General features: G+C 36.5%; 5 protein-coding genes across 7 annotated transcripts in view; 3 read left to right on the top strand and 2 right to left on the bottom strand.

Moving 5' to 3' along the window:
• The window catches only part of LOC104764151 (gibberellin receptor GID1A), a 4038-nt gene extending 2952 nt beyond the window's left edge, over positions 1–1086 (bottom strand). The window contains exons 1-2 of the mRNA XM_010487612.2: positions 857–1086; positions 8–215 (exon numbers count right to left, since the gene is read on the bottom strand). Of these exons, the coding sequence (XP_010485914.1) occupies positions 8–215; positions 857–895 (247 nt within the window). The 5' untranslated portion in view covers positions 896–1086. The remainder of the gene's footprint in view (positions 1–7; positions 216–856) is intronic.
• Positions 3577–5666, top strand: LOC104764150. Of its 2 annotated transcripts, XM_010487611.2 has the most exons (2): positions 3577–3842; positions 3951–5666. In XM_010487611.2, exon 2 carries the CDS (start codon positions 3962–3964, stop codon positions 5579–5581), a length of 1620 nt encoding a protein of 539 aa, XP_010485913.1. In that variant the 5' UTR covers positions 3577–3842; positions 3951–3961; the 3' UTR covers positions 5582–5666. The 2 variants fall into 2 exon arrangements, with proteins under 2 accessions (XP_010485913.1, XP_019096696.1); XM_019241151.1 differs by lacking the exon at positions 3577–3842 and having other exon boundaries at positions 3901–5666.
• Positions 6285–8226, top strand: LOC104764149. The gene is made up of 2 exons (XM_010487610.1): positions 6285–6510; positions 6638–8226. The coding sequence occupies exons 1-2, from the start codon at positions 6422–6424 to the stop codon at positions 8064–8066; spliced, it is 1518 nt and encodes a 505-aa protein (XP_010485912.1). The 5' UTR covers positions 6285–6421; the 3' UTR covers positions 8067–8226.
• LOC104764148 lies at positions 8275–10206 on the bottom strand. The gene is made up of 2 exons (XM_010487609.2): positions 9764–10206; positions 8275–9221 (listed from the first exon to the last, which is right to left on the bottom strand). The coding sequence occupies exons 1-2, from the start codon at positions 10099–10101 to the stop codon at positions 8567–8569; spliced, it is 993 nt and encodes a 330-aa protein (XP_010485911.1). The 5' UTR covers positions 10102–10206; the 3' UTR covers positions 8275–8566.
• Positions 11440–14584, top strand: part of LOC104764147 (WD repeat-containing protein 48-like) — an 8773-nt gene continuing 5628 nt past the window's right edge. For both annotated transcript variants that reach the window (XM_010487608.2, XM_019241415.1), the window contains exons 1-9: positions 11440–11802; positions 12437–12546; positions 12720–12878; positions 13015–13080; positions 13174–13263; positions 13406–13699; positions 13808–13905; positions 14009–14044; positions 14139–14259. In XM_010487608.2, coding sequence (XP_010485910.1) covers positions 12448–12546; positions 12720–12878; positions 13015–13080; positions 13174–13263; positions 13406–13699; positions 13808–13905; positions 14009–14044; positions 14139–14259 — 963 coding nt within the window. In that variant the 5' untranslated portion in view covers positions 11440–11802; positions 12437–12447. The remainder of the gene's footprint in view (positions 11803–12436; positions 12547–12719; positions 12879–13014; positions 13081–13173; positions 13264–13405; positions 13700–13807; positions 13906–14008; positions 14045–14138; positions 14260–14584) is intronic.

The following is a 14584-nucleotide window of genomic DNA, read 5'->3' as shown; positions in this document are numbered from 1 at the left end:
TAAGCTGGTCTGTAGACTCTGCTTAGAAGGTTGGTCCTGCGATCGATCAGGACATCGAATGAGAAAACACCATCAACTGGATAGGCGTTTGCAGTGACTTTACGGTCTAGATACTCAGCTAAGTGCCGGTTAAAAGTTCCATCGGGGCGACGCAGGATATTGTAAGCTACTTTAAAGTTGGATATTAGAACCCATGTATTGAGAGGAACCACTGTCTGCATCACACAAAAATTGCAGATCATAAGAATCAGATTACTTAAGTCTTAAATCATAGAAATTTCAACCACAGAAAACACCAACAACAACAAGAGAGACCAATGAAAGGACTTAAGCTTATATCATACAGAAACAACAAAAGAGAGTGTTTTGTACTCGATTGAAGCATCAAAAGAGAGTCTTTATCAAACTGTTTGATCTTAACCACTACACAGTATAAACCAAATCGAACAAAGGGTCAGTTTGAAATCGGATAACAGAGTTTGAATCAACAAACACTAAGATTCAGAATCAAACAGAAGAGGACAGAAAAGGCAAAAAGCACAGAGATTATTATGTAAAGACCTCTTAAACAAACAAACAGACGACACGTTTGACGTTTCAATCGAATTGAAGACCTAATAAAGCTTTCAAATTTGAGTTTCTTTTGAAAAAGAACTGATTAACCCAAATCAAACAAAACACCATAAACTATTCTACATAATAATAAGCTTTAAACACACACACATATTAAACAAAAATAAGGCAAAAGCCATGGAAGAACCAAAATTAAACAAGGAAATCGAAAGAGACCCAAGTCAAAATCAGCAACCCAAAAAACATATATAGAAACTTAAAAACAAAAGAAAGCTAAACTTACTCTGCTCTCAATAAGATTCACTTCATTGCTCGCAGCCATTGAAGAAAAGTTCCCTTTTTTGATTTCTTTGTTGTTAACAACTTAATCAAAAACAACACAGAAACACCTAAAACCCAGATCGATTCGCAAAAGTAAGGACGAGAAGCGGAAAAGCTCGTAACTTTTTTTTGTGTGATTAGTGAATTCTGTGGAAATGGGAAAAAAAAAAAACTCCTGCTTCTAAGAAAAAAAATCATATATCATATTTATATTACGCCACCAACGCCAAGAGGTGGAGGATAAGGAATATCTCTGCGTATTTTAGCACAGACAAGAGTGTGTAGCATGTAACGTGCGCGCATAAGTTCGGACGCGTCGACGCATGAGTAGGGGAGGAGGGTGATTAATCCAAAACTATATATATTTATTTTGAAGTGTCACTAACACAAAAGAGAGAATATGTTCTTAGGATAAGAATTGGTATATTCTTCATATCAATATATCATCATCATCATTCATCAAAAGACTATGCGTTATTCCTCTTTTTTTTTTAAGCATAGATCTCACAACTTTTGTATAATGATTAGTTCATGTTTAGTAGTAATATTGAGTAGATCATGTCATGTGTCAATTTTATTTCTAACTTTTTTTATATATATATATTTTTAAAAACTATGGGCCGGCCGGAAGTATATTTTTAAAAGCATATAATAATTTTTGTAGAGTGTATGTCATTGTTGTTGATCAACTCTTTTCCAAATAACAACAAGAATATTAAGCTTAAATAATTATGCCAACTAAAAATTAAATCAGCTCTTTATATTAAAAAGGGTAAGTCTTGTAGTAACTGCCGAAAAAAAACATATGACTATTTTTAGTAATAATACCGATAGCTTTAACTTTTTTTTAACTCAATTATTTATGTCCTATATGGGCTACATACACATAAAAATATCTTAATGGGAAATACTATTACTACGTATGTTGTTGATTCTGTTAATTATATAACTCCACTGAAAGAAGTGTGTCGAGCTAATCAATAAGATATATAATTATGCGAAAGTCCTTAATAAACATGTAGTATATGAAACAAGTATGTTTTTAAAAAAAAATATGAAGACTAAAGAACAAATTGAAAGTGGTTAAGATTAATTGCTGAAATGGCTACCAGGTGTTTTTTTTTTTTTTTTTGGGTTTTAAATCTTCAAAATTGTGTTAAAATGAGTGTCACAATCTCGGTCGTGAAATTTCATCTAGAAAGTATATATTGTCGGTAAAACGTTTATATATGGAAAATAAAAGTAATATGCATGTCGGTAAATCGTTTAGGAAAGTTTTAAAGTAGTGTCGGTAATCTTTTCATACAGTACCTAAGATTGATTATGTTGAGAAGTACAAATATGCTCAAACTACAGTATAGGTAGAACGTAAATATATAATCAAGTTTAATGCTGAAGAACATATAGGGCGGATTTAAAACCAAAAAAAAAAAACATATAGGGCGGATTCCATTGAACGTATAATATGGGTAATTCGAGCTTCGAGGAGACGTGTACGTAGTTCTAACAATATGCTTCTTGATCGATATTAATTTTACTTGGGAGATCTCTATGTAACATTTTTTTGTTTAAGGTAAAATCTCTCTATATAACATATACTTGAAATATTGTGTGTTTAATTGCATGTAAGGGCATACACACGTTTAATATTAATTGTATATGCACTATAATCACAATTGTATAATATTGCGTAAGTACGTAACGTACCAAGCAAAACCTATAGAAATAAGGTATGTGTATATGGAAAATGTTAGCAAAATAAAAAGATAGGGAAGAGGCGTGTGGTTTGTAAAAAGGTTCATACTTCATAGCAAAAACAATACGAGAAAATAAGATTTGGAAGCATTAGAGTTTGGCGGTCAACATCTATGGAGAACAGCTTGGCTTTTTTTTTTTTGTTGTTGTAAAGTTTATATATGAAATAATAAATTAAAAAAATAGTGTTAGTTGTCCTATTAAGGGATTCAAAATGATCACACCTCAGCTGTCGCAATCTTTCTTTAATATTCTTTGTCATTTTGCTATAACCTTTTTTATCTTTTCTTTCCCATCCCCTCAATTTTTGTTTTTATCCATTTATCACCAAAACTATTAACTTCTTTAATAATTAATGAACTTTTGTTTTTATAGCTCAAGTACATTAGCCCGAGTAGATGGATCATGGTCTGTTATTATTACACTTTTATTAATTACGTCGACGACTATCTTTCTTTCGATCATCATGAACCATGCATTTTTTTTTAAAAAAAATTTATAACTATTCTCTTCTTTATATTTGTGCATAGCATAGACTGCAGTAACGCATATATATAGGACTAAATTCAAAACAATAATCAATTAATCATACAATTTAATCCCAGCTGAAAACAAGAGTCATACTCTCTCATATGTATATTCTTGACCTAATAATATATATTTCCAGATTTTTCAAATTTTAATATCTATTGGGCCTATTATATATGTTTCTTTGAAAGTTAATGGGCTTACCTTTCTCGTCTGAATAGACAGACACATATGTGAAAAAAGGAAATAATAGAGATTAGTTCAAAAGAAAATACAAATAGAGAAAAAAGTAATCAAACGGTTGAAAATAATTTGATCCAACGGGCTTTGACTCTTCTTTGTGTATGTATGTTTTTTACTCGAATCGTATATGCAAAACTTTTCTGAGTCTCCCTCCAATTTTTTCTATTTTCAGTCGAATCATCTCTCTCTCTCTCTCTCTCTCTTTGCCCTCTTGCTCAAATTTTGCTGTGTCTAAGTGTCTAACGGTAATAATAAAAATAAAGAAGCGAACTTTCTACAGTCTTCTTCCTCCTATAGCTCAAAATCTCCAATCTTCACAGCTACTAAAAGACGGCAAAACTCGTAATGGAACCGGTAAAGTCGCAACCTTTCCGGAGAGACACTCCGGCGCCGGTACAAACTGCAGATCAATCTCGAGAAAGGTTTAATTTTTCGTTTTTTTCTGGAAGCTTCCGGTTACATGGATCTCTCTCTGATCGGTTTAATTTTGGCTTTCATGACCGGTTTTTGTTGGTTTTTGAAATTCTTAGGGTTTCTGCTTATGATCTTATTTATGGTAGTGGATGTTGATTTAGAGGGTTTAGATCAAGAAAAGGAGGAAGCTTTATCACTAGCCGTTGAAGTAGAGTTGAAGGATGTATCTGTAAAGGAACAGATTCTGGAGCTGGAGAAGAAGGAAGAACGAGTGAATCTGGTTGAAGAAGATACAGCGAGGAAGACTGAGTCTTCAATCATTGAGGCAATGACAGCATTGGAGGAGAAAGAAAATGAATCTGATCTGCAACAGCTTCTGGAAGCAGCAGATGTGTTGGGGTTGGTTCTGAAGAACGATGAAATGGTGGTTTCTCAACTTAACGCACAAGAGAAATTGCCTTGTTTGCTTCAGGGTTCGAGGAAGATTGACTTGACTGAGGAGAAACAAGTTTCTGCTTATGACCTCATGGTAGTGGAGGGTGAGTTAGATCAAGAAAAGGAGGAGATGCATAATAATATCTTAGATAAGATTCAGGAGAAAGCTTCATCACTAGCCGTTGAAGTAGAGTTGAAGGAGGTATCTGTAAAGGAACAGATTCTGGAGCTGGAGAAGAAGGAAGAGCGAGTGATTCTGGTTGAAGAAGATATAGCGAGGAAGACTGAGGCTTCCATCATTGAGCCAACGAGTGCATTGGAGGAGGAAGAAAATGAATGTGATATGAAACAGCTTCTGGAAGCAGATGTGGTGGGGTTGGTCCTGAAGAACGATGAAATGGTGGTTTCTCAACTTAACGCACAAGAGAAACTGACTTGTTTGCTTCAGGGTTCGAGGAAGGTTGACTTGACTGAGGAGAAACAAGTTTCCGCTTCTTCCCCTGTACAAGTAAGTGATGGACATGAAGGAGATATAGTCTCCATAGATGACAGTGATGAGGATACAGAACTACTGAATTGTGTTGAGTCTGAGTTTAATGATTTCACCAAGACGATGAGCTCTTTTTTGGTTGGTCAAGTTTGGGCTCTGTATGATGGTATAGATTCTATGCCTAGGTGGTATGCTCGGATCAAGAAAGTTACCAAGTCTCAGCCGAGTCTTCGAGTCACATGGCTTGAATATAAAGATGACGAATCTGTTCCTGTTTCTTGTGGAAGGTTCAAATGGGGGAGTACAGATACCATAAGCCACTTGACCTTCTCTCATGAGATGCATCCCATCATACGTGACAATCACTTCATCGCTGTGAATCCGAGAGAAGGCGAAACGTGGGCTCTTTTCAGAGACTGGAGCAAAAGCTGGAGCAATAACCCGAAACAGCACAAGCCTCCTTATAAGTACGACTTTGTTGAAGTTCTGCACAGCTTTGATGATCGTCTAGGCGTTGGAGTGGCCTATTTAGGGAAGGTTGAAGGAGTTGTATCGGTCTTTAAACAAGCTGCTGAGCAGCACGGACTCATCTCAGTCATGATCAATCCAGAGGAGATGCATAGATTCTCTCACAGAGTGCCATCATTTAGAATGAATGGAGAAGAAAAAGAGGGAGTTCCAGCTGGTTCTTTCGAACTAGACCCTGCTGCTATCTGCAGTTCTATACTCAGTCGTGATCAATCAGAAGAAACAGAACAACAAAGCGAGGTCTTCGAAGATCAATATGGAACAAGAATGGATATCCCCATTGTCTTAGATTGAAGTTGGCATGTATTTGTGAGCCTTCCAGCCAAGTAATGGTAACTCATCTGTGTGTTTGTTTTGCTTCCGATTTCTAGGATACGAGAGTTTTGATTAATATTGGCTGATTTAGCCTATAACTTAAATACGCAACTCAGCTAGTAGTAAGTAGTAACTCGTCTATGTGCTTGTTTTGCTTCAATTCCAACAGAGTGAAATCAGAAAAAAAAAAGTTAATGGCAACACATAGAAAAGCTCTAATCTTTCAGCTTAATAAACTAGAAATTTTTTGAACACGAGATGATACTTTAACCAGTAATTTTAGTATTTTACTGATGTATAGTATATGATATATATAATTTCTTTACAAGATGAATGTTTCCCACTTCTAACGGTAATTTTTCAACTTCTAATGATCCATTTACCAAACCAATCCCTTTCCATTGCAATCAATCAGCGGTCAAAGATTATTTAATGATTCTCATCTTCTGACAAACGAAATCGAACGGCTAAAAAAATCATCAGAAACTCTGCTGATTTCAGTAATCCAACGGTCAAAAATTATTTAATCCAACGGTTAACAATAATATGAGTAATCTAACGGTTAAATAATTTAATCCAACGGCTGTAAACACAAAAGGAAGTACTGATTTGTCCCGAAACGTGTATGCAAAAACTTTTTATGATCCTCCTCCCTCCATTTTCTTCTATTTTCAGTAATCTCTCTCTTCTTTTCAAATTTGATCTCTGTCTAACTAGAAAAAAAAAGAAAGAAAAAAAAAAGCAAACTTTCTCAGTATTCTTCCTCCTAGAGCTCAAAAAGCTCAAATCTTTCAGCAACTTAACCGAAGCAAAATCATAATGGAACCGGAAAATCCACAACCTTCCGGAAGAGACACGCCGGAGAAGGATCCGGCGCCGGCACAAACTGAAGACGAATCTCGAGAAAGGTCTTTTCTTTCTTATTTCTCGGAAAATTCACAACCTTTCTTATTTCTCTGAATGTCTCAAATCGTTTGTTGTTCATGAAAGATTGATTTTTTATTAGTTCGTTTCTTTTGATTTTTGAATGCTTAGGGTTTCTGCATATGACCTAATGGTAGTGGAGGGTGATTTAAAGGGGGTTGATAAAAAAAAGGAGGAAATGCATAAAATCCTAGACCAGATTCACGAGAAAGCGTCATCAGTTCTTGATTCATCGCTACGGTCGGAAGAAATCGACAAGCCGTTTGATTTGCTAAAGCAACGAGCCATGGAAGTGGATTTGAAGGAGGAGTCTGTAAGGAAACAGATTCTGGATCTGGATAGGAGGAGAAAGGAAGCTGAGCTGATGGAAGCATCTCTTAAGGAACTTGAAGCGAGGGAGAATGAGCTCAGGTTGCTTAATGATACCATCAGAGAGAAATCAGCTGAACTGGAGAAGAAAGAAGAGATTTTTGAACTGAGAAAGCTGGAAGAAGCCATAGAGGTTGATGTGAAGAGGAAGTTTCTTGAGTTAGAAGAACTATCAATGCAAGCAGGGACTCGGAAGAGACGTAGGCTAGAATCTGGGCCTTCACTGTTGACAACGAATGGTAGAGCTGCTGAGGCTCTTGGACAACACAAGCATAATGATGAAGACATGGAAAAAGATTCGGCTACTACATCTTCTCCTGTACAAATAAGTGAAGCACATGAAAAAGATATTGAAGAAGTTTTTGTCTCCATTGAGGACAGTGATGAGGAACATGAGCCATTATTGTGTGTTGATTCAGAGTTTGCAGATTTCAGCAAGACGATGACATCTTTCAAGGCTGGTCAAGTATGGGCTCTATACGATGGTATAGATTCTATGCCTAGGTTGTATGGTCGAATCAAGAAAATTAATAAACGTGGGACGAGTCTTCAGTTGACATGGTTTGAACATAAAGATGAGGATTCTGTTCCTGCTGCTTGCGGGAGGTTCAAAGTAGGGAGTACAGAAACCATAAGCCAGTTGACCTTTTCTCATGTGATGAATCCCATCATACATAGCAGACACTTCATCGCTGTGATTCCAAGGAAAGGAGAAACGTGGGCTCTTTTCAGAGACTGGAGCAAAAGCTGGAACAATAACCCGGAACAGCACAGGCCTCCTTATAAGTTCGACTTTGTGGAAGTTCTGGTCAACTTTGACGATTGTCTAGGCGTTGGAGTGGCCTATTTAGGAAAGGTTGAGGGATTTGTATCGGTCTATGAACAAGCTGGGCAGCATGGAGTCGTCTCACTCATGATCGCACCAGAGGAAATGCAAAGATTCTCCCACAGGGTGCCATCACTTAAGTTAAATGGAAAGGAGAGAGACGGAGTTCCCGCTAGTTCTTTCGAGCTAGACCCTGCTGCTATCATCAGTGTTCCACTCACGCCTGATAGCTCTATCAGTGAGGAAGCAGAAGAGACAGAAAGACAGAGCGAGGATTGTGGTAAAACTGGTGAGGTTGAAGATCAAGATGGATTAAGAAAAGATTTCCCCATTGTCTTAGATTGAGGGTGGTCTATATTTGTGAGTCTGATGGTCTTAGTTCTTCTAAGATGTAGTATTTTAGATGTAGCTGAAGGTTGTAGAAAATGGTACTGTGATCCTTCTGTGATCTGTTTGGACATGTCTTTGTCTCTTGAATGGTAACTTCAGGTGGAACCTTTCTTTTTTTTGCAGTACCATTCTTCACATTATATCTAATTACTGGCAAACAAAGTGGTAACAACTTTTAAAATATGAAAAAGAATTTGTCTTTGGTTACAAACAAAAGAATTTCTTAAATCATTTGGCTACTATATAAACAGTACCTGAATCTCTCTGACCATAGACACAAAAATAAAAGTAATTGATACAGAACAATCTTTCTAGTTCACAACCTTTGTAGAGACTCTTTGCTTTTTGTTCACCAAAACAATATCTAAACCTCTTGATCCAGTCCTCAGAGAATGGAGAACAATGGCGTGTCAAGAAAACTGAAATAGACTCAGCCAAAAAAACTTCAACCGGCTTTATGTTTTGAACCGTCTAAACCCGAACCAGATCTCGTAGTGATTGAACAGCAAGCTATCATGTGTTTGTTTCCCAAGATACTCAAGTCCTAAACTTGCTAGCTTCTGCGCACACTTGTCTCCTCCTAACCGCGAACAAAACTTTACGTTATGTGAAACAAAGATTCTCCCATCGTAAGGCTTTAACTTTTCCACTAGTCTTTCGAGTCCAGTCCACACGAGTTTATCAGGCATGTGGAGAAAGACAGCACTTGCGTATATCAGATCATAGGTTGTATCTGAACCAAACTTGCTGAATTCCATATCATCGCCTCTTACTATAAGAGGTCGTTTATGTAGAAGACCTTGAGATGGAAGCTCATATCTTAAAGCAGCCATTAGCGAAAGCTCATCCTTTTCAAGACAGTGAAAATGTTGTGGACTAAGATAGCGGATAAAATGCAAACCAACACGCAACGTGCCACATCCGATTTCTAGAACACGGGAGTTTGGTTTAAGTTTAGCTGATTCAGCCAAGAACTCAAATACATCACGACCACCTGCCCATGGTTCACCATAGTTGCTGTGATGCTGCTCAACTAATAACTCACCAGGGCATGGAAGAGCTGTATGGTTGTTTGCTTCATCTCCTTCGTAATGGGATATACCCTTGTACCTGAATTTCAAAGAGAGTTAAATCAGAAAAAAGGTAATGCCAAAACAGACCTTTAGAGTATAAAAACAGAACAATGAAAATGAACCACTACTTTTGCAAAGACGGTGACGATTATAGAGTTAAAAAAAAAAAAAAAATAACACTCTGATAAGACCAATCTACATGACAAAAGCCATAGCTAAAACTCTAATTAAACAGCACTCAGATCCGTTTGCTCTCACTAGATATCCAATGTAAGAGGTCTGATCTTCAATTTCCAATAGAGTAACAGTAAATCATACGACTTCATTCATAGATATGGATTCAAAAAGTATAAAATTTGTCACTTTCTAACTACTTAAAAGAGGATGCAATGAAGCCATAAAGCTACTGACTTCACATACACATATCTATTAAAAAAATTCATCTTTTATATACCGATTTGTAAAGAAGGAATTGGCAAATAACCAAACTTTAACCACTGAGCTAAGCTAAGCTAACATCAAATCAGAATAACACTCAAAAAGTTTCGAACAAGAAAAGGAGCCTGTAGGGATGATTACTGATTCAGATCTGCGAGTTGTTGATCCCTAGTGCGAGGATTAATCCCTTTCCGAAGCTCATTCTTCTGCATATGCAAACCGTTGGATCTAATCAGATCTCTAACCCACTTAATATCATCTTGCGTCGGCGATATTCTCACATCAACGCCGACGGGTGCTTCAACGGCTTCGTTAACGGGGGAAGGTATAGAAGGAGGACAGGAGCAAGACGAGAGAGAAGAAGAGATGAGGAAGAAGGCAACAGCTGCGAACGAAACGGAGAGTATAAGTACAGGCATGGAGACAAAGATTCCTTTCTGCATCGCCGGAGACGATGAAGAATAGGAGAGAAACGCCATTGAAGAAGAAAGAGAGAGAGAGAGAGAGAGATCCCCACAAACCGACTCTGCTTTAGGAAACTAGTAGTGGAAACGAGTTCGTTTAACCAATAATAGTAATGTCGTAAACATTTAGTTTTTTTTTTCTTTTTCTTATATATATTTTGTGATTCAGATCCTGATTATAATAATACTATTAGGTTTCTACAACTGTATAGCTTTTTAGGATTTAATCCTAAATCAAGATGCTCATTGCAGGACACTTTTATAAAAAAAAATCATGAATTAACGGTAAAACTGTCAATGTTTTCCTTTTTTTTTTTGTTGTTGTTTGGTAAGAATATATATATATATATAAATTTTAAGAAAATTTGTCAAATAAGTTTTCTTGTACAAAAAGAGTTTGTTTATGTTTTGACTTATGTTTTTTTTTAAAAACTGTCAATGTTTTACCCGTTTTAAAAGGTGTTGATCCATCTAAGCCTTTGACTTATGTTTTTTAAGTGCGACAATGAATGTCAAAGCAAAAAAAAAACAAGTGAGACAATGGATTCCTAATGCATTGTATTTAGTATTTACTAATATAATTACTTTTTTTTTTTACATTGCATTTGAAAAAAAAAACATAAAGTGATTGTTTACTATTGCGTTTTTTTTGTTATTGCTTTAGAATCAAAAGTATTTTTGTTGCATAATTTGTTTTCTCTAGTTATGATTTCTAATAGGTAACATTTGTCCTAGAAGGAACAAGATTTGGGGTTTGGATAGATGATTATGGGTAGTAGTAGTATGAATTAGAAGAATATAACACAAAACAAGGTGAATGTGAGCGAGCATGTGTTGTTTGTTTCAGTTCAAAAGGATCTGAAAGTTTAGATTTTTAAAGAGCATATATAAGTGATATCTTTACGCATTGAATGCTTAGATTTGTAAGAAATTAATGATTGTATTATTGTATACCAGTTTCTATTGTGTGTTGTGTGCCACACATACACCATGTTATTGACCTCACTTGATCTTTTACAATTCGTAATGTAAGATATTTTGATTGGACTTTACAAAACTTGTTATTATGTTCGAGTGCTCTCTTTGGTGGTCGATCACTAGCGGTTTATAAGATTTACAAAATTACCCCAATTTTTTTTTGTGGTCAAAAACTGAAATAAACTTTAGCAAGTCATCCAACCAATAAGAAAATAGCATATATATTAATGTTTATCCATTCCCAAAAAAATTTAAATAAATAAATTTCGATATACTTAAAACGCTATTGTAGAGTAGTCCCCAATTGTGATATCATATGGGCTGATTTTACCAAGTCTCGAGTTTGTGTTGTGTTTTCCTCAATTTCCTTAGTAAATTTAAAAAAAAAAAAAAAAAAAACTTTTTATAATTTTCGTTCGTTCTTCACTTCTTCTTCTTCTTCCAATTCTCTCCAACAAAACGCAATCACGCCTTGGAAACAAAAAAGGCTTTGCTCTTCTTCTTGCTTTTATTGACTCTTTTAATTAATTGTTTTGTTTCTCTAATAATTTTTCCAAATTTGTGCTAAAGTTTTTGAGATCAATCCGATTCCCAAATCTCTCGTTATATTCACTCCCCCGCGCTAAAGATCGATTCTAGGGTTTCTGTCTTCGTTTCCAAAAACTGCGTCTGTGTGTGTTTTGGGTTACTGAATCACGTTGTTACAATCATCGATTACATCTGAAGTTCGGATTTAAGGTATGTTTATGATTTCGCTTACGACTGATTCCACTTTTTTTTTTTTTTTTTCCTTTTCTTTAGATATTTTTTGTTCAAATTTTTGTTCTCTCCTCTTAGAAATTGAGCAAAGTAGTTGGAACTAATCGTGTATGTTCGATGTACAAATCGATGATTGCTTTTTTTTTTTTGGGTTGGTACTGTGTATTGATCAAAAGTTGGGGAGTCTTTAGAGAGCTGAGTAGTGATGATTGATTTTGTAATCTGTCTCTTGTACATCGCAATTGTGTGTGTCCTTTTTGGTTTTTGATCTCCTCCTTTGATGATGAGTCAATTGAGGATTTTTTTGGGAGCTTAGAAAACTGTTATTCGATGTGGATAACTCTTGTTTTTTTTTTTTTCGACCGGAATATTTGAGATTCTCTGTAGAATCTTACTCTGAGCTTGGGGGAATCTCTATGGCTGTCCCATAGGTTTTTTTCATGTTCGTTCCCGATTCAGATTACTCACTTTACTACTACCAGCTTTGTCTTTAGCAATATATTTGTGTTGGTCTTGTTTCGTTTTTGATGATGATGATGATTAGTTGATAACTAGTCTGCTCTATTTAGAGGAGGTTGTTTTGTCCCTTACTTTTTTGTTTTTCTCCTTTCAGGATCATTTGAAATGCACCGGGTTGGAAGTGCCGGCAGTAATGGCGGTTCTGTTCGCACTCGCAAAGAGAAAAAGCTTACTTACGTATTAAATGATGCCAACGACACAAAGGTCAGGTTGTTTTACACCAATTTTGTTTGTTGTGTTACCCTTTCTTTGCTTTTTTTTTTTCCTAGTTCCTTCATATTCTTCTTGATCAGAAAATAGTTGAAATCGTTTGAAGTTACATCTCATTCTCAACTCAATCCTGATGATGTTCTTCTTTTGAGTTGTGCATCCTGCAGCATTGTGCTGGCATTAATTGCTTGGATGTGTTGAAGTCGTCTGTTTCTCATGATCAAAGTTACCTCTTCACTGGAAGTCGTGATGGTACACTCAAGAGATGGGCATTTGATGACGATGCTACCTTTTGCTCTGCTACGTTTGAGTCTCATGTTGACTGGGTATATAGTTTTCCCCGCACTGAAATTTTGTATTTGTATAGGGATGATCAGTGGTAGTTAGGATCCTGTGTTTACTGAGGTGAATCCTGTTCTATTTTGCATCTAATTATTTTAAACCCCCATGTGTACTGGTCAGGTGAACGACGCTGCTCTGGCTGGTGAAAGCACTCTTGTTTCTTGTTCTTCAGACACTACGGTCAAGGTTTGTGAATTTGTTTCTTGTTCTCGTTATACTTTGTTTTGTTTTTGTATTACCATATTGGTTTCTTAATGCGGCTTAATAACCTGTATCTAGACATGGGACGGCTTATCAGCAGGAGTCTGTACGAGGACTCTCCGACAGCATTCTGACTATGTCACTTGTTTGGCAGTTGCGGCAAAAAATGTAATTTGTCATTCTTCATGCTTGTTTTCTTTATAGTTCCACCTGAAAAAAAAAAATTCTTGGTATGGTGGTGCAAGTTTTGTAGGATATATGTGCTTCTCCTTGTCACATTCTGATCCTATCTTGATGTCGCAACTTTTAGAGTAATGTTGTTGCATCTGGTGGCCTTGGTGGGGAAGTTTTTATATGGGATATCGAAGCTGCTTTGTCACCAGTTACGAAACCTAATGACGCTAATGAAGATAGCTCTTCTTCAAATGGTGCAAATGGTCCTGTTACAAGTTTAAGAACTGTTAGTTCAAGCAACAATATCTCTGTGCAGTCATCTCCATCTCATGGGTACACGCCAACAATTGCCAAAGGCCATAAGGAGTCTGTGTATGCTTTGGCGATGAATGATTCCGGGACGGTGCTCGTCTCTGGTGGAACAGAGAAGGTATTCATACAATCCAGGTTGCATAGAATATACCTGGGAACAAGAACCGATAAATCTTTTTGGGTTTTTGATTTTTGAATACTACTCAGTTCTTTCTTTTTATTGCAGGTTTTACGTGTCTGGGACCCGAGAACCGGCTCAAAGAGTATGAAGCTGAGGGGGCATACAGATAATGTCAGAGTGCTGCTTCTGGACTCAACTGGCAGGTAAAGTTTTTGTTTTTTTTTTTTGCCAGCAATGGTTTATTTTGTTCCTATTTTTTTCTCTGACTGACTGAGTTTCCTCGTGTTTCTCACCTTGAGACTGCAGGTTTTGCTTGTCTGGATCCTCTGATTCTATGATAAGGTCCGTATTTCTTAATTAGTTTGTAACTATGATACCCAGTGGATGAGGTTATAGTGATTATTTCAGTTCTAACTGGTTCTAAATTTATTTCTAGACTATGGGATCTTGGTCAGCAGAGATGTCTACATACCTATGCCGTGCATACAGATTCAGTTTGGGCGCTTGCATGCACTCCATCATTTAGTCATGTTTATAGCGGTGGAAGAGACCAATGTGTGAGTAGAAACCGAACTTGCTTCTTTCTTTGGTTCCCTTCCATGTATAACTTCCCTTTTCAATTTCATTTATGTTTTATGTTTCCGTCAGTTATACTTGACAGATTTGGCAACAAGGGAGAGTGTTTTGCTGTGCACTAAGGACCATCCAATTCAGCAATTAGCTTTGCAAGATGATAGTATATGGGTTGCAACTACAGACTCCTCTGTAGAGAGATGGCCTGCCGAAGTACAGAGTCCTCAAAAGGTCTTTCAACGAGGTGGCTCTTTTTTGGCTGGGAATTTGTCTTTTAATAGGGCGAGGGTGTCTTTGGAAGGACTAAAT

Source organism: Camelina sativa, chromosome 19, assembly GCF_000633955.1.
Source record: "Camelina sativa cultivar DH55 chromosome 19, Cs, whole genome shotgun sequence".
NCBI classification, from domain to species: Eukaryota; Viridiplantae; Streptophyta; class Magnoliopsida; order Brassicales; family Brassicaceae; genus Camelina; species Camelina sativa.
The sequence above is the reverse complement of the archived record's forward strand: the minus strand, read 5'-3'. Positions and strand labels throughout refer to the sequence as shown.